The sequence below is a fragment of the Henckelia pumila genome, unplaced genomic scaffold (genome assembly GCF_033568475.1).
Source record: "Henckelia pumila isolate YLH828 unplaced genomic scaffold, ASM3356847v2 CTG_525:::fragment_3, whole genome shotgun sequence".
Classification (NCBI taxonomy): Eukaryota; Viridiplantae; Streptophyta; class Magnoliopsida; order Lamiales; family Gesneriaceae; genus Henckelia; species Henckelia pumila.
Genome location: NW_027331857.1, coordinates 706,844 through 725,697, shown reverse-complemented (window position 1 = coordinate 725,697; position 18,854 = coordinate 706,844). Strand labels below are relative to the sequence as shown.

The following is an 18,854-nucleotide window of genomic DNA, read 5'->3' as shown; positions in this document are numbered from 1 at the left end:
GAAATGGTGTAACCAACAAAATAGCTCCATATCAAACAAATATTTTTTTGACAAATGAAACTTTCAATTTCATCGTCAAATTACGAAAGAACGACTTAATCGGAGATTAAATCGATTCCAATTTCACACTAACACTTCAAACACCGGATCTTGGTCTGAAATAGAGCATTGTTGGGCTCATTCTGACATATATACACTCTCCATGAACTTCAACTATTCCGATGCAAATCTCCATGACCCCTCTTTATGAATTTTTAAGTTTTGCAAAAGTAAGGTTGAAACGATTAGGTTTTAGGTATTTTCTGCAAGTTATTTGTAGGTTCTGCAAATTAATGGCTTGGGCCTTGGAATGTATTTTTTTTTATTAATTTGTTTTTTTAAAAAATAATAATAAGTTAAGGGTATTTTAGTCCTATTAGAAAACCCTAACCACTTAAACATAGACATAAAAAGCAAACCAAACATAACAATATTTAATCACATATATTACACATCCTCATCTATCATTATTTTATTATCACCAATTTACTTATCATTCAATAATCTCATCATTCGTACTAAGATATAGCCTAAGGGAATGGTGATACTGATGCCTATGTTATCCCAAATGAAAGTGCACTAGCACTTGCAAATGCCAAACCAGCAAGAATGAGCAAGAGTAACCACCCTTTCCATGAACAAATGTAAAATTTCACGGGTAATCCATTTTCCATTATAAAGGGGAAGCCAAGAAGCCAAAAACATGACTCGTAAACTCCATGTTTGGCTCTCAAATTAGTTAGATCATTTTTTTGTCTCGACACATGCCGAGATGATGTTCACACGAGATGAAAAATATGAAGTCCAAATTCTTGAAATGTAGAATGTCATCTAGTTTCAACCACATCCTTGAAAAATTCAATACAAAAAGGTAACTAAAGTTGAGGAAAGAATTACAACAAAACATGTAAAGAAAGCAATTCATCCATATATATATATCCCTACATCTTTGTCATATTAAAAAAATATTAGAAAAAAAGGTGAAGAAAGAAAAAATGCCTTCACTTAACTTAAAACTCACTCTTTCGTTCCCATACTACAAATTCATCAAGCCCCTTAAGCTTCCAAGGAAGACCTCTCAAACCCCACAAGAATATTAAGTGTAATTACCACTGCGTAAGCTGCAAAAATTGACTATGATTTTGCTGGAGCACGAGGGTGGGAGAGAAATGTAAACTCACATTCGAATTTCCATTTATACAGGGTAATTGAATCCCAGGTCATTCGTGATTTTAAGAACCTTGGACAGCCAGCTTCTGAAGATGATCAAGGAACACGTCAAGGCTAACATCATCGGTGAAGATGATGTCAGAGCCAGGCGCCATCATCTCATTTGCATTACTATAGGTGGCAGATGGATTCAATTTAGCCAACAGGAATCTTGCCTGTCAAATCGGCATTCCAATTATTAGAAACACATGAAAGTATCGCATTCAAGATAGCTGCTTTCTGAAGAACAGTTGTTCTGGCAACATAAAATTTTTTCAAATGAAAACAACAAAAGGCATGCTACCCATAGGAAACAACTAGAGACATGCATAGAAAGGCATAACCATTTCTTATCATTTAACTATTTACGTCATACTGGCTGACTCTATTTTCTCAATTGCTTCAAAATACATAGAAGATTTTTTTCTTGTTTGTGTCTTAGGATGCGGGGTTGGGGTTCTGAGGTGCCTTTTACTTCCTCAAGCTGCTACAGCTAAGCCAAACATGTTCTCTCCAGCTGGCCAATTTTAAAAAGTGCAAGGATTGAAGAGATGCATATTTTACGAGGTCATGTTCACCAAGTTTTTACTAAAACGGAGATAATTTAAATGAATCCAGGGATGTCTCATGACACTGGAGTGTCAACGGTCACAACTCTTGAACCAAGAGAAATCAAAGCTATCAAATTATTCTCTCTTGTAGGCTAAGTCTCAAGTCTTGGAAATAAATCATTATTAAAATAATTTTAGGAAGTTTGAAGGTTAACGTAATGGTTTTGTTCTAGCTATATTTCAGTAGTTTGGAACATGAAAAAAGGACAGAGATATTTTCATAAGTTAAAATATATTGAGATTCTTCTCAACTCTTTATCTCTTTCGTGGATTCCAAGAGTGGTGAGTCCTTCGGCCTTGTATCTCGACTTTTATTTGTTCCTTTTGGGTGGTGTATCTGTATCCCGTAAGAAAGACTTGGGTGGTGACCTACGTTCTTTACCCGTTAATTCAATCGAATCTGTTCCGGTATCAAAGTGGTACCAGAGAATGGTTTCAGATTCTCATGGCCGGTCGTCGTACTCGTGGCGGTTTTGGTGGCACAACCAGAAAAGGAAAGAGATGTTTGTGATATTGAAAATGAAGAATTGAGGAGATAAGTGCAAGAGCTTCAGCAACAACTAGCTCAATATGAACTCTTTCAAAATACTAATGGTGGCGATCATTTGGAGACAGAACATGATGAAGAATTCAATCCTTTTTATAATGAAAATAATGATGAAAGTGAGACGCTGCTCCTCGTCAACATGTTTGAAGAAATCGCCAGTTTAATCGTAACTTTAATTTTAAGGTGGACATTCCCGAGTTCTAAGGAATGATGCAGCCAGATGAATTTCTTGATCGGCTTCACATTGTTGAACGTGTTTTCGACAGTGTTCGAAAATTCGGCCTAGGCGGCCGCCTAAGCGCTAGGCGGCCCCTGGCCGCACCGGAAAAGTGATAATCGGCCGCCCTAGGCGTCGGCGGCAGTAGGCGGCCCTAATTAGGCTGTGCGTCCTAGGCGACTAGGCGTTGGGGAAGGGAAGATGCACGTTCAGGTTTTTTTTGGGCTTTAGGTTTTTTTTTGCTTTTAAGTTTTTTATTGGGCTTTTAATTAAAAGCCCAATAAAAAAATGAAAGCCAATGAGGCCTCAAACTAAAGTCCAACAAGCCAAAATAACTTGTTGGCTTGCCCTAACCATCTTCATCCTCATTTGAGAGGAATCCAACGAAGCGGCCAGAGTCAGAAAAAATAGAAAAGGTTTCTACCCAGACCAATCTTCATCTTCATTTGCTGTACTTCTGATTTCTGAACAAAGAAAAGAAGCTATATACTTGAAATCATTTTTAAATTTGATGTTTTTTTTTGTGTTGGAGTTATATAATGTGATTTTTTTTATTATACCGCGGAATCCGCCTAGCGGCGCCTAGTCCCCGCCTAGGCGCTAGGCGCTGGTCGGGCGCCCGATTAGCGCCTAGCGAATTTTAGAACCTTGGTTTTCGAATATCAACATGTTTCTGAAAATTTGAAAGTAAAACTAATAGCGTTGAAATTGAAGAAGCGTGCCTCAAAAGGCAACGAAATCGAGAAGAAAGCTGCAAGATCGTGACATGGGAAAAGATGAAGGAACTTAGAAAAAATATCTACCTGATGATTATAGGCAAGATGTTTTCCTTAAATTCCACAACTTCAAGCAGAAGGGGTTGTCCGTGAAGAGTACCCTGCAGAATTTGATCTTCTTTTGATGAAATGTGATGTGGTTGAACCGGAAGAGCAGACTGTAGCACAATACCTCGGCGCACTCAAGGCTGAAATCGCTAATATTGTGCAGTTACAGCCTTATTGGAGTTACAATGATATTTGTAAACTTGCTTATAAGGTCGAAAAACAACATAAGCAGACACAATGGCGTAATCCTCAACCTTATAATCGAGATAATGCTGTCCCAAAACCTGCTCCATCAGCCCAATCGACGCAACCTTCAAGGGGAGAAGCTGGATCTAGCCCAAAGCAACCAAACTCATCTTCCGCATGGAATTCTCGTCGATGTTTTAAGTGTCAAGGTTATGACCATATTGCTTCTGAATGTCCAAACCGCCAGATTATCAGTCTAATTGAAGTGGAAAGTGACAATGAGTTGAATGAAAATTTATTTGAAGCTGTGGGACATTCATGAGAAAGGGATGAAATTATTTATGTGGGTAGCGGGGAATCCTTGGTGCTTCGGAAAAGTTTTAGTGTCCATCAAGAAAAAGAAAATGATGATTGGCTCCGGAAGAATATAGTTCGAACTAATTTGTTATGATCCTCAATCTTCATATTTCATATAAGAAAGCAAAACAACCGAATGCATACAAATGTGAATCGAAAACCCAGAGCTAAGCCTCTGTTGCCCTCTAGCTATGCTAGTAATTTCTCAAATGCAAAATATGCTGAATGAATCCTAAACTATCACGCCCCTTAGAATATATTTGCATCCCTAAGTAACTATCCGGCCCAACTATCTTAAGCCCATAATAATATAGGCCCATATTTGACTACTAAGCCTAATTCCCAGGTCGTAACAATACTCCCCTCCTTCAAATTAGCCTTGTCCTCAAGGCTAAGAGTTATAGGTTGACTCTTGTTCTCTTCCATTGCTTCAGCAAGTTGTTGACACAGAAGCCCAATTCCCATTGTTGATATATTCATTCCGGCTTGTAAAAACTCGTCATTTTCAATGGCATAGAGAGTAACTTCTTTCCCTCTGTCCCATTTCTTGTTAGCATCAATCAACCCATCAACTAGGATAATAAAGGAACATCCATTTCCCCCTTTTCCAGCCAAATACAATTGTTGAAACTCAGCATTTATGGCTAAAATCAGCCCTTGAATAGCATGACTATCCGCATCTAATTTGTCGCCGACATCATCCCAGAATTTTGTGACAGGAACAAGTGTCGTGGTCCCAGGAATCACTACACATCCATGAAGCTTCCCTCTCATCCCACTTGCAGCATCACCACTCATCCTCAAGATTCCAATTTTTTTCCCTGCAACAAAAATAGAGATGGACAGCATCACAAAGGCCAAACCCAGCCTCCATTTTCCCTAGCTGCACTCCATGAAGTCGGTCCTTTGAAATTGATAGAATTTCTTGGGGGACATCGTTAACGAGGTACATATTCTCCCGACCACGGTTTCCATAAACAATAGACTCATTACCCAGGTCACAACTCCAAAAATTTAGAATAACTGTGAAATATTTTTCAGCCCACTCTTTACTTGTACAAATCTCCACCAAGTACACCGTTCCTTCTTCTTCTGCCTCTTTTTGCATCCATTGGAAGCCATAGCTTTGTGTTGTGCTTCTGCCTGCATCTCTAGAGTTGTAGCTAATATGGGGACAAGTTAATCCATTGAGACCCAGCCCATGTTCGCCAAGTCTGAACCCATTATCTCCAGTTTCTTTCTCCCACAATTCTATCGCAGCAGCGAGTGGAATGAGGCAATGGACCCTCTTTTCAGTCCACTTTTCAACCCTAGACTTAAAAAAATAAATTGCTCGTGGATCGATTCCTGCATCCCACAAAATTTCCCAACGCATAACGCACCGCTCTACCACCTTCCTATCGGAAATGTTCCTTTCAATCTGTTGGGTGATGTTAGAGAAAATATAGCTGAAATACTGAAAGCAACCAAGTTTGGGTGATGCGGACAGAAAAAAGACTATTTCCAACTCGTTTGCTTTCGAAGACTCCCTCATCAGACACGGCTTCACTACTGGGAAAAACCCATCACCCGTGTTTGACCATATTTGCACTTCCAGCTTCGGTACGGCCCCTTCGTGCTGCTGGAAACACCCACGCCCAGCAATTACCTCACCGACATAACGACAAAAGTCTCCAGGTCCAGTATGCGCAACTGGGCTGGAAATTATTTCTGGCCTTCCAATTTTTATATTTGAGCCCACTATGAAAATAACCCAAAAAACAGTCAATATATTATTATCCAGTAAGATATCCATCTGCACTGCCCAAATCTCAAACCCATCCAGGCTCTGGCCTTTCGCTGTATTCTTCTTCGAAGAAACAACGAGCTTACCCAGATTAACTGCTTTACGCCCACTGTATCGATTGATCAAATCCTTGGCTAATCCTCCCAAGTTAATATCTCGAACCTTCGTTTTAATCTGCTGGAACCCAAATCGTGTCGGGCACCTCCTACAATGGGTCACGATTTTCATGGGATCGATTGGGTAACTGATGATTGTCTCAAGGTATGATTCAGCCGTGAATGCCCGTTCCAGTGTCATCCCGTTGATCTCAACCAGACTTTCTTCTTTGGTAGCATGCTTTTTCTCTTCAAGCCCATGGCAAGGGACCCATCAGTTTTTCTCTCCTTCAGTATCGCCTTTGAGATCTTTTCCGATGATCATTTGATTAGGGCCCATGATGTCACGAATTTTAAACTGCTCCTTCGTCTCTTCCATTTCGATTGCCAGATCTGTGGGCTTCTCTACCAAATTTTTCTTTCCATCGTCACCTTCATTTTGTGTTTTTTGAGAGTCTCGTCCTTGACTTGTAGATAGAGCTCCAACTACCGCAGGGATGAGTTGATCCACATATGGCTTCAATCCCAGCAGAGATCTGAGAGATTGGTTAAGTGTTTCCATCTTTTCTATTATGTCTTTTGTAGTTTCTGCCATAACTTTCATTTTCTCGTTCATGTCTATCAAGGCCTTCTCAATGACTTCCAATCGTTCCTCTTCTCCGGTCGTTAGATCTTCATCTTCCTCCCTCCGATCCGGCAGGTCGGACCAATTGTTATGATCCTCAATCTTCATATTTCATATAAGAAAGCAAAACAACCGAATGCATACAAATGTGAATCGAAAACCCAGAGCTAAGCCTCTGTTGCCCTCTAGCTATGCTAGTAATTTCTCAAATGCAAAATATGCTGAATGAATCCTAAACTATCACGCCTTAGAATATATTTGCATCCCTAAGTAACTATCCGGCCCAACTATCTTAAGCCCATAATAATATAGGCCCATATTTGACTACTAAGCCTAATTCCCAGGTCGTAACATAATTGCACTTCGCACGGAAAAGTGTGCGATGTGATAATTGATGGTGGGAGTTTTGAAAATGTGGTGTCAACAGACAAGCTGAATTTAAAGACAGAGAATCATCCTCACCCTTATAAACTTTCTTGGCTTCGAAAAGAGAATGAGATAAAGGTACACAAACGATGTCTTGTTTTTCTATTGGAAAGAAGTATCTTGATGAATTATGGTGAGACGTAGTTCCGATGGATGCTTGTCATTTACTTCTTGGCCGCCCTTGGCAATATGACAGAAGAACGATCCATGATGGATACACAAATATATATTCTTTTATCAAGGATGAGGAAATTAAATCCAAACCTTCAAAAAGAAAGAAAATAATTTTCTAACTCTTTCAGATTGTAGAAGGGAACTTGAAACAGGAATTCATGCCTACACTCTTGTGATTTAGGAAGAAAATGAGGAAAGTGCAGATTTACCTCATGATATTCTTGAAGAATTTCAGTACGTTGCTCTGGAGGAAATTCCGCATGGCCTCCCACCAATGCGAGATATTCAACATCATATTGATCTTATGCCAGGAGCTGTTTTGCCAAAAAACAGCAACTTACCGAATGAATCCAAAAGAATATGAGGAATTACGAAGACTAGTGGAAGATCTCTTGGCTAAAGGATTGGTGAAAGAAAGCAAGAGTCCTTGTGCGGTTCCAGCTCTACTTGTTCCGAAAAAGGATGGTTCATGGCGCATGTGTGTGGTAGCAGAGCGATAAACAACATCACAATTGATTATCGTTTTCCTATTCCTCAGTTAGATGATCTTCTCGATCAACTTTATGGACCAACAATATTTTCAAAGATCGACCTTCGAAGTGCCTATCACCAAATTCGAATGAGACCCTGAGATGAATGGAAAACGACATTCAAGACACGAGATGGCCTTTACAAGTGGATGGTTATGGCGTTCGGTCTTCCAAATGCGCCAAGCATTTAAGCAACATTTGCAGCATTTTCGTGAAGTTTTCAGCACTTTAAGAGAACAAAAATTACACGCCAATTTGAAGAAGTGCAGATTTTTCCCTGACAAGCTATTATTCTTGGGTTATGTTGTTTCCAGGGATGGGATTAAAATGGATTCAAGCAAAATAGAATTCATCTTGAACTGGCCTTTGCCAAAAACAATACAGGAAGTTCGAAGTTTCCATGGTCTTGCCTCCTTTTATCGACGATTCATCAAAGGTTTCAGCTCAATAGGTGCACCCATTACAGAATGTTTGGAGGGAAGCGATTTCACGTGGACAAGTGACGCACAAAAGAGCTTTGATCTTCTCAAATGTAAGGTAACTGAGGCTCCTATCCTAGTCCCTCCAGATTTTGATAAGATTTTTGAAGTCGAATGTGATGCTTCCAATATGGGAATCGGAGGCGTGCTAAGGCAAGAAGGAAAACCAATTGGTTTCTTTAGTGAAAAGTTGAATGAATCTCGAAGGAACTACTCGACTTATGATAAGGAATTTTATGCCATCTGTCGATCATTACATCATTGGAGTCAATACCTGCTATCAGGCCATTTGTTCGTCATTCTGATCATGAAGCTTTGAAGTACATTAACAGCCAACAAAAACTTAGTAGGCGGCATGCTACTTGGTTTGAATTTTTTCAATCTTATAGTTTCACCATTAAGCACAAATCTGGTTCTCAAAATGTTGTGGCTAATGCTTTGAGTAGGAAGCACTCTTTGTTAAAGCAAATGGAAATCAAAGTGGTGGGATTCGAGGTTCTTAAGGAGCTTTATGAAAATGATAATTTCTTCAGAAATATCTGGCAGAAATGTGAACATGGGAGTCATGAATGAGCAATTTCTAATATACGATGCTTTTCTTTTCAAGTCCAATCGCCTATGTGTTCCCCAATGTTCTCTAAGGGAATCCATAATTCATGAAGCACATTCTGGAGGTTTAGGAGGACATTTTGGGAGAGAAAACTAATGCTTTGATACAAGAAAAGTTTTACACGCCAAAAATGGAGCATGATGTCTAAAAGTATGTGGAGCGTTGCAACATTTGTCATATTGCCAAAAGTCACAAACAAAATACTGGTTTGTATACTCCCCTACCAGTTGCTGCTGCCCCATGGAATGCCGTTAGTCTGGACTTCGTCACTGGTTTGCCAAGGACACAAAGAAACAACTAACAAGGATGCTGTCATGATAGTGGTTGATCGATTCTCGAAAATGGCACATTATGTTTCGTGCAACAAAACCAACGAAGCTTCCTATATTGCTGAACTTTATTTTCGAGAGATTGTCAAACTTCATGGGATTCCTAAATCCAAGGTCTTAGATTGCGATTCAAAGTTTCTCAGTCATTTCTGGCGCACACTTTGGAGGAAGATGGGGACTAATCTTTGTTTCAGCTCATCTTTATCACCCTCAAACTGAGGGTCAAACCGAAGTTGTGAATTGAAGCTTGGGCAATCTTTTGAGGAGTTGTGGGGAAAAACAAAAGGCAATGGGATATGATTTTGGTTCAAATTGAATTTGCTTATAATCAATCTATGAGCCAAACTACTGGGAAAAGCCCATCTGAAGTTGTCTATGGCAAAATTCCATTATGTCCTTTGAACTACACCAAACATCCTACTGTAAATCAGTTTAGTTGTGAGGCCGAAGAGAGCTAAATTCATAAAGAAGATGCATGAACAAGTTCGGGACAAAATACAACATCAAAATGACAAGTACATGAAGTCGGCCAACGAACATCACAAACATGTGGAATTCAAGGAAGGAGATTTAGTCTGGGTTCAACTTCGCAAAGAACGATTCCCACCAAGAAAGTTTGGCAAACTTCAACCCAAGGCTGATGGACCCTTCAAAGTTCTTCAAAGAATAGGCAAAATGCATACAAGATCGAGTTACCTTCCAGTTATAATGTTTCCAACACTTTCAATGTCGCCGACCTTTCTCCATTTCATGGCGAGGATGAAAGCACAGATTCGAGGGTGATTCTTTCTCAACCAGGGGAGATTGACACTGTAGTGTCAACAGTCAACTCTTGAACCAAGAGAAATCAAAGCAATCAAATTTCTCTCTCGTAAGCTAAGTCTCAAGTCTTGGAAATAATAAATCATTATTAAAATAATTATAGATATTTTGAAAGTTAAAATAATGTTTTGTTTTAGCTATATTTCTGTATTTTGGAACATGAAAAAAGGAGGACTAAAAATATTTTCCTAAGTTATAATATATTGAGATTCATCTCAACTCTCCCTCTCTCTTTGGTGGATTCCAAGAGTGGTGGGTCCTCCGGCCTTGTATCTCAAGTTTTCTTTGTTCCTTTCGGATGGCGTATCTGTATCCCGTAGGAAAGACTCGGGTGGTGAGCTACGTTCTCTAACCGTTAATTCAATCGAATATGCTCCGGTATCATCTCAGTTATGCCAAAATGACTGAATTTTAAAGATATGAACTGAGTTCCACAGCAAAAGCACCCGAATATGAGAGGAGAAGGACAAAAAAAATTCTCTCCTGAGAGTAGAGTGAGGCTAACAGCACGTTCCCAACTAAATAAATTGGTTAAGTTATCTAGAAGCTAGGATTCACTAAAAAAAATTTTTGAGGACAACCCATTTGTGGGTCAGAACTAATAAATCAACTAACAGGTAAATGTATTGACACACAGACACGATCAAACTACGCATTTTAAGCAAAATTTAAGGACAAAGGCTACCTGTGAGCCATGCTGATCACAAACTACAAGCCTTGGTGCAGGAAATCGATCGCGAATTATCAACCGAGCATCATCATGTGGAGCTTGCAATAAGTGTGCAAAAGCCTATGACAAGGAAAAGGAGGTATATATCATGAAAAAAAAATTCAAGACAGATTTCAAAGATGTAAAAGAAACCAAAAAAATTCAGTAGAAGAAACTATTGTCATCACTGCAGATGGAGACCCGAAGAAATAATTCTCGGTTTCACAACAATCACATTAATAAAGCTGACCCCGCAAATGAAAAAACAGCACTGCCAAAGAAGAAGAAATATTCACCCTCAACAAGACCAACAATAAGAAAAAACACAAACCTCGTGCTCTGGCTGATTCTGGTATCCCATGTTTCTCCATTGAGCTATTGTCATTCCATGAAAAATAACTACACTAAAATATGCATCCAGCAAGAGAATACGATCAGCTCCAATTGATTGTACATCCAGTAAAACTGGTGCGGGGAGCGAATTGAAGGAATAAGATATCAATGATGGTTGAATCATCACTGCAGCATTGCTCACAGTTTCTCGATTCAACAAAATACGGAAATAAGCAGTCTCATCTGGGCTATTATTGAACACCTAATAGAGAAGTGAGAAAGAGAAACTTCTAAATATATATGAAAGAACACTTTACCATTAATAATGAAAAGAACGGCATAGGAAAATAACCACCACAAAAGGAATTTACCTGTACAAATTGTGATCTTCGCAGATTAAACATAAACTGAGGAAACAAAGAAAACCCACGATTCAATGTAAAGGAGGATTGATCATCTTTACGATAATCACCAAATTTGGAACATAGGCGAATTAGATTCCGATCTATCCACCTTGTCGCATCAAATCCTTCCTGAAAATCATGAACAAGATACACTAAGAAAAGTAAAATGGCACATTATCATTAAAAGTACAAAATTTTTGGCATTATCTCACCCCGATACTAATTTAAATGCCCTTACTAACTGTGATTATGCATAATTTGCTTTTAGCATCATTTAGATAAAATGCATATAAAGCATTGATATATGTGCATTACTACATAATTCACAGTTAAGTGATGCAGTATGCTACAAAACTGTAGCAATACACCAGAGGCTGGGGATTTGTGTTGCCGCATTCAATTGATTTATCTACAGATTCCAATATTATCGGTACCTCCATTTCCATTTTATAAGAAGCTAATCTAGCAGTTACCACAGCAGCAACTTCTTGATCAAAACCTTGCACTAAGTCCTGCAGGCACAAAATATTTAGAATTAACCTTTCAGAATGCAACTTTCATAAATTTTGCAAGAGAAAGCAAACCAAGATTATTTATTGAATGAGGGGGAAAAAACATACAGCGTAGGAAAATTAATGTGATATGATATCACAAGCCTATGCTGTACAGGAAGATGGATCCAAATGCAAATTGGGATTTCTCATTATATTATGGACTTAATGAGGCAATTAAAAGGTGCTACAAATTTGATTGAGTTGAATACAAAGACCAAAAAAGTACAATATAGCAATTAAAGGACTAGATCTAAACAGCCATGCATGTTTGTGAAATTATCAACACTACCTTTTCTTTGTCTTTTATATTAAGTCGTATGATTACTATCTTCAAGCCAAGACACAGAGCCTTCAGTGCATGACATGAGGTCTGGCTGAAATTTTGTGCTCATACTTTTGGGTTTGATAGGACGAACAGTGAAGTTAAACACAAAAGCCACTGACCATAAATCGGTACATTGTTTGAATCTATCAGGGAAAGAACATGTCCCTTTCAATTTTTTTCTAACTTCAATTTCCAATGGAAAATACATACAGAATAATAAAACCCAGAAAACACCAGCCAATGCAGTATAGTACACATTTGTTTGCATGTGTTTGTTGTCCTTTCTTTTTCTTGGGTTGGGGTGGGTGGTGTTACAGAGAAAGCAAGAGATAATCTGAAATTGGCATAATTTGAAGATGATAATATTTAATAACTTCCATCAATTGTTTTAATAACAATAAAAAAAAGGGGAAATAAAAACAAAGGCACTTTTACGAAACATTTAATATTTATAAATAACACGCTATATTTTATTGGAGATCTTTCTGCAAGTTGTACAAAAAAAAATTGTTACAGCACATTGGGTAGAAACAAATAGTCATCCTACCTCATTGCCCACCGTACTCTCTACCCATCGTCTAGTAACAGTAGTGACTCTCAGCCTCATCTGGCCATCAGGACTCTGATAACTGCAACCAGAAGTAAGAGTTGGCATAGGGTAGTGGACTGGTTAAAATTGTTTCCAAGAAGAGAAGTACTTGAGATTCTTCACATACCTTGTAAGGAACTGGATGAATAATTGAGGATTTGTTCCTGCAGGATCAGACTTTTCGCTAGAAGAAACATCAAAGAAAACAGTTAAGCAAGTATTTCTGTCGAGTCCACACAATTTCCAAGCTGTAGTATTCCCCTCGCCGATAATTGTGTTGGCAACTGAAGGCCCTTTCTGCAACAGTTCCTCATCAGAAGTGGCAAATGACAGCATGCTCAAAAGAATTTATAGAACTTGGAAAGAACAAACCTTCTCTAGTGATGAGCATGGCCCAATGATCCCTTGGATTTTTATATCCTTTGAACAGTTAATCTCAAGTGTGCCACTAAAAACCAAGCAAATATCAGTAAGATTTATTTCATGATACAATCTCTTTGTCAAGACACACAAATGAATCTGTTGAATGCCAAACAAAGTAAACGACATTCATCCTCGTCACATAATTTGATGGTTCCATTGTTCACATGCAAAAGTAATCACCAAAGAGGAAACACTACCATATTAGATCCATATTTTACACACCAAGAACAAGCAAATCAAACAAAGGTTCTGCTTTAAAAAATAAACAGGATCTACAAAATTTAAATGAGTAAACTCATTTGACATAGCAGCTCTTTCAGATGATGATAAGAAATGAAAAATAAAAATAACAGAGATATTGAAATATAGCCTGAGATGAACAACAAGTGGCATTACAATTAAAATTTCAGAAGTTTCCTGTTCATTACAATATGACAAATCAATTGCAATTCATGCATATTCTCTCTACCATACAACATTCAAGGCTAGAAGCTGTCAACTCTCAATGACGGGTTCCAAGCTATATTATTTTTTAAATTCGAGTAGCAAACACTAATAAAATATTCAGATATGGGTAACCTAACAATGAGATAATGTGTCCTTGAGCTAGAATCCTTGGATAAGGGTCAGCAACATTTCAAGAAACTTCAAGAAAATTGCATTAAGATATAATGAATAAAAGTATGGTGTTAGCTTATTAGTAGCATACTAGCATTACATGGAAATAACTTGGATAAAAAGTAACACTGCTACAGAATAAGAACCAAGAACAAACAAGAAATCTATGAACAATTTCTAGAGACCTACCGGCATCGCACACAAGAGATTGCAACACAAGTAATAAAGGAAAACTCAATTTATAGGTCTCTGTTAAACTAACTAATGGGCCTTGTCGTACCTGCCACTACGACTGTGAACAGATTTTCAAAAATTAAGATAAAACCCCTAATAAGAAAATTTTGTGCATAGGCAAAGCCGCAAATAAATAAGTTTACAAGAGAATGATTAACACTCTCCAGTTGATACATGCGCTTCATCGTATTTGATCAACATTGACCAGCAAACTGCCTTCACTGACTAGCATAGGTGTAGAGACCTTTAAATTTTTGGGATTTAGGTGATCTTAGATTGACAGACCAGCCTCGAAATTTGTCTATAATTTTTTTTATAATTACAGCAAACCACTATTTTTTCTTTCTTTTAAGATTTCTACTTCTTCCGGATCAACATCATGCTACTAACTGACCAGTCTGTTTCTTGAAATACACTATGCTGCAAATAGGCAGATGAATTTTAAACTTTAATTTTCTACACCAGCACCTGATCTTTATTCAGGTTGTCCATAAACCAAGAACAGTCTGTCACAACCACTCCAGCCCAAGAGTCGCCAGAAGCTAGCCGCCCAGGTTCAGCAACAACCAAGGATATTGTTCATCGATCGAAGACACATGGTAAGTTCAAGGCTGCAGATTAGATACCTTGGTAGTGATAGGATTTCCAAGGTATCTAATCTGCAGCCTTGAACTTACCAGTCTTCGACTGATAAACAATATCCTTGGTTGTTGCTGGGCCTGGGCTAGCTTCTGGCTGGAGTTGTCGTGACACAGTCTTACCGTCCTGATCTTACTCAGGTGGTCCATACATCAAGAATAGGGTTTTACCCAACCAGGAAAAAACATGCACAGAAAAAGAGTTTTTCGTTTCTATTTCTGAAACTCACTTGAATGAGAGCCCAAGACTCTGTTCCCCATCTTCAAAAATGCGTTTGAATGAATCCTTGAAAACAGAGTGGCCAAAACTTTCAGCTAGCACAACAAGTCCACCACTATTTTCAATGGCAACCTTCATCTCAGCAATTCCAACCTGAAAAACTTATATCGTAAATTGATCGTATAAAGGGCTGCGATTGAAAATGAAGCAAATCTTAAATCACTTGTCGGATGCCCCAAAAATCTTAAATGGGTCCAGAAACTGTATACAGGTCAACCATAGAGAGGTCAGTCAAGTTTTTTGGGACCCTAAATACTGGTCGCACAATTTTTTTTCAATATATAATGATAAAAATAATAAAGTCCCATGCTGTGGAAAAAATTCACTCATTTTACGTCCATTTCCGTAAATAACCTAGTGCAGAATACTCTAGAATCTAGATAACAACAATCTTCCACCATATATGATTAGAAAAACAACATAAAAAAAAGTACTTATGCACAGCTCCATGGATCTATGATTATCAACAATGTGTGTGTAGAACGAAGTTAAAATACATTGACTTTCCTTCTCCTATACTCTAAACGAGAATTAACATTGATAACAACGGTCAACCAAAGTTTTTTAGCTGACTGTAACACACCTGATCAAGGGCAGAGGCAAATACATCCAACACATGTCCCTGACTGACCAGATGTTTTCCAAGTTGCTCATAGAATTGGACAGATTTCTTAAAAAAAGGTGCTGCATCCTTGTCAAGATCCTTGTGGGAACGAACTGGATCAGACAAATCTTTTGATACGATCTGCAAGGAAAAATAACATCCATTGTCATCCCGCTCAAGAGCAAAAATAAAGCAAATTAGCAATCACAACTTTAATACAAGAACAATTTTTTAATAACAGTGGACATCAAATTAAACAGATATTATATAATAGATAAATTCTGGGTCAAGAGACAGAATGGAAATACGAAACAAGCCTAAAAAAAACAAAGAATCTGGAAAAAAAGGTATAAATTGCTAAAATATCTTCCTGGTTTATTCAAGATAAAAACTGGCATTCCACTGGCCAAAAATAAAAGAAAAAAACTCCAAATAGAGTGTTCCAGGAGCATGAAAAAAGACTTCACCACTAATTTTTTTAATATAGTTAATTATCATCAGAACACTACTGTTTTCTTCAATTAGAAACATAACCACTCTTCAATCCCCTAACAACGACATGAATGTTGGTATAAAAAACATGAAGCTAGTTTCCAGTGGATCCAACTTATTTTTAAACTTAAATTCTAGAGATTTTCATCAAATGTTTTGATGTAGAAAGATTTGAAATCACAGAATACGTATCACTGAGATGTCCTACATGACCTCAAAAAGCAAGCCAAAGAATAAGGGGGAAAAGAGTAATTTTAGAACGGTGCGAAGTTGACATGGCTCAATTGTTCCTCCGATAACTTATGTTAACTTGTGGTCATCTTATAATACACCGTACATCCACTGCTTCAATCACTCACACTTTTCCATCAAAACTTTCAAAATTTCAAACGCAAACTTAAGTAGAAAAGCCAAAATTTTCAAAATCCCACCACTTAGAGAAACAAGGTGAAACTAGTACATGAAAAATAAGTAGCAAGTACAAAATCAATTAATATCAAGCACTAACTGAATTGTGATTGATGATAGTAAAGGCAAATATTTCAAGGAATGTAACATTTTTGGAGTTCTTAGGCAACAAGTGAACTTTAATTTTAGAGTAAACTACTGAGAAGTAAATTACAGAACTGATCTGAAATAAATTGGGATTCAGAATCATTTGTTATTTTGTTAGTGAATTCCTGGAACCCCGAGACCACGTAGTTTCTTAAATGTGAAATTCCTTCTACTGCATCATCTCATGACTTGTCTCTCAAAAAATTCATTCAATAATATAGCAAAACATGTATATATCTTATGTGATGTGTCCAGCATGCACCAAAAATTACTCCATATAATCTCAGCATATCAGTCATGGTAGACTAATATCACGAACTTCTATTGAGATACAAGAACCAAAAAAGGCGATACATCATTGAAAAGGTAAATGGATACATCATTGAAAAGGTAAATGATGCTATGAAAAAACAAACTACAACCTCCAATGTAAACATAGAAAGTCTAAGGCTTTACCGCTCCTGGGCCTTCAGTACATGGACCTCCTACTAATGCGATAATTCGAGCACCGGTACCTGTAGTGCATGCACCTAGTAATCCAGCCGCAACACTCAATGCCGCTCCTGTACACCTCAATGCCCTGTTTCCCGGTGCCACGGGCCATTGGTCTGTTCCCAACTCATCCAACAACTACCCGCAAGAAAAAAAGAAAATAATAATAATAACAATAATAATAACAATAAAAATAATAACAACAATAAAAATAACAATAACAATAACAATAACAATAACAACACTCACAACAATCACAATCACAATCACAATCACAATCATATCAAATTTGTAATCGCAAAGTAAGAATCTTTTATTTCTGGTACACAGTAAAAATTCCAACAAAGTCGACACACAAATAGCAATACGTTTTCCCACAATTACAAAGTAGTTAAATTACCGAATCAAATGAGTATTCACACTCAGAAGCGGGCAATAAAAATCGATTGATGCCAGCATTGGGACTCGCTCCCGCCATAGGGCTCGGACCTCCACCACCCATTGGTCTGATAGGTCTTGCACCAGGAGCCCCAAGTCCCAACTGCTCCAAGACCTGATCTTTTGTCAACTCCTTGGATCCTCTAAATACATAAACCTTGGACATCTCCGAAAACCCCAATTCATGCACCTGCACCTGTGTACCATACGACACAAACCCAACCAACGCGTTATCCGGAAGAACCCCGATCGCTCGTTTCAGCGCAGATTTCGCAAAGTCCAGCTCCTCCTCCAGCATGCATGTATCCAAAACAAACAAATAAATAGGGGAAGGGTTGAAATTCGGCAAATTCTGGTAGTTGGGGATTAAGTACTCGATGGATGGGAAATTAGGGTACAACTCGGCAGGCATGTTCGTCTGAGATATCGAATGATAGTGCTGCGGGAAATGGTTCCTCTGGAAGCAAAAGGGGCAGATCCAAATCAGGGCGGTGAAATCAACGCGGCAGAACGGGTTCAACACGGACGTGCAAGTCTTGCATCGGAGAGGAGGATACGGGACCGCCTGCAGATCGACGTGAGGGCGGATTGGCTGGATCGTTGCGGCAATCGGAACCACGCATTTTGAAGCTTCGACTTTGGATCGCGGCCAGTTGAGCCAGGTCATACGGACTCCTTCAATGCCTTCCGGATCGACTTGAGCATATTCCGGCGCCGCCATCAGCGAGAAGAGTTAGGGATTTGGGTTCGAAATCGGGTGGGGCGTTTTACGATTTTTGGGGGAAAAATTTTGCAATTGAGCGATCCCCGACACTGGGAATGGGGGATCACAAGATCGAAGGAAGCAAAGGGAGGGCAACCAAAAAAATAAAATAAAATTCTTATTATGCGTTATATATGTTTATGCTTGTTATATCGTTTTTTTTTTTTTTTTTCTTAAATACCTCTATCCAATCTTTCAATTGGATCCCGGGTGTGATTTTTTTTTGGTCCGCACTAGTTGACCATCGTAATTTGTTTTTTTTAGAGTTATTTGTACTAAATATCTTTTTAAAATATTGAAAATGTACATTTTTTTTCTTATGAAATTTTAATAGGCATTTTTAACCTTGATTTTTTATAAAATTAGCACACGCGCACCTTCATATGAGCGATTGTTGCGCATGCGCCCCTCATGCGATTGGATCAATAATTTGATTTTTTTGGGCACCAAATACCCCTGTGAAATATTAAAATTACATATTTGACTCATTGAGAGTATAATTTTTAAATTTATTCAACTCATAAGATCCAATTATAA

The 18,854-nt window shown here is 38.2% G+C and overlaps 1 protein-coding gene across 1 annotated transcript; it reads right to left on the bottom strand.

Moving 5' to 3' along the window:
• Positions 1 to 947: 947 nt before the first annotated feature.
• On the bottom strand, positions 948 to 18,438 carry LOC140873011 (protein transport protein SEC23 E). The gene is made up of 12 exons (XM_073275970.1): positions 17,517 to 18,438; positions 17,081 to 17,254; positions 15,557 to 15,718; positions 14,924 to 15,066; positions 13,153 to 13,228; positions 12,908 to 13,077; positions 12,739 to 12,820; positions 11,747 to 11,824; positions 11,280 to 11,441; positions 10,907 to 11,170; positions 10,552 to 10,656; positions 948 to 1,424 (listed from the first exon to the last, which is right to left on the bottom strand). The coding sequence occupies exons 1-12, from the start codon at positions 18,273 to 18,275 to the stop codon at positions 1,272 to 1,274; spliced, it is 2,328 nt and encodes a 775-aa protein (XP_073132071.1). The 5' UTR covers positions 18,276 to 18,438; the 3' UTR covers positions 948 to 1,271.
• Positions 18,439 to 18,854: the final 416 nt, after the last annotated feature.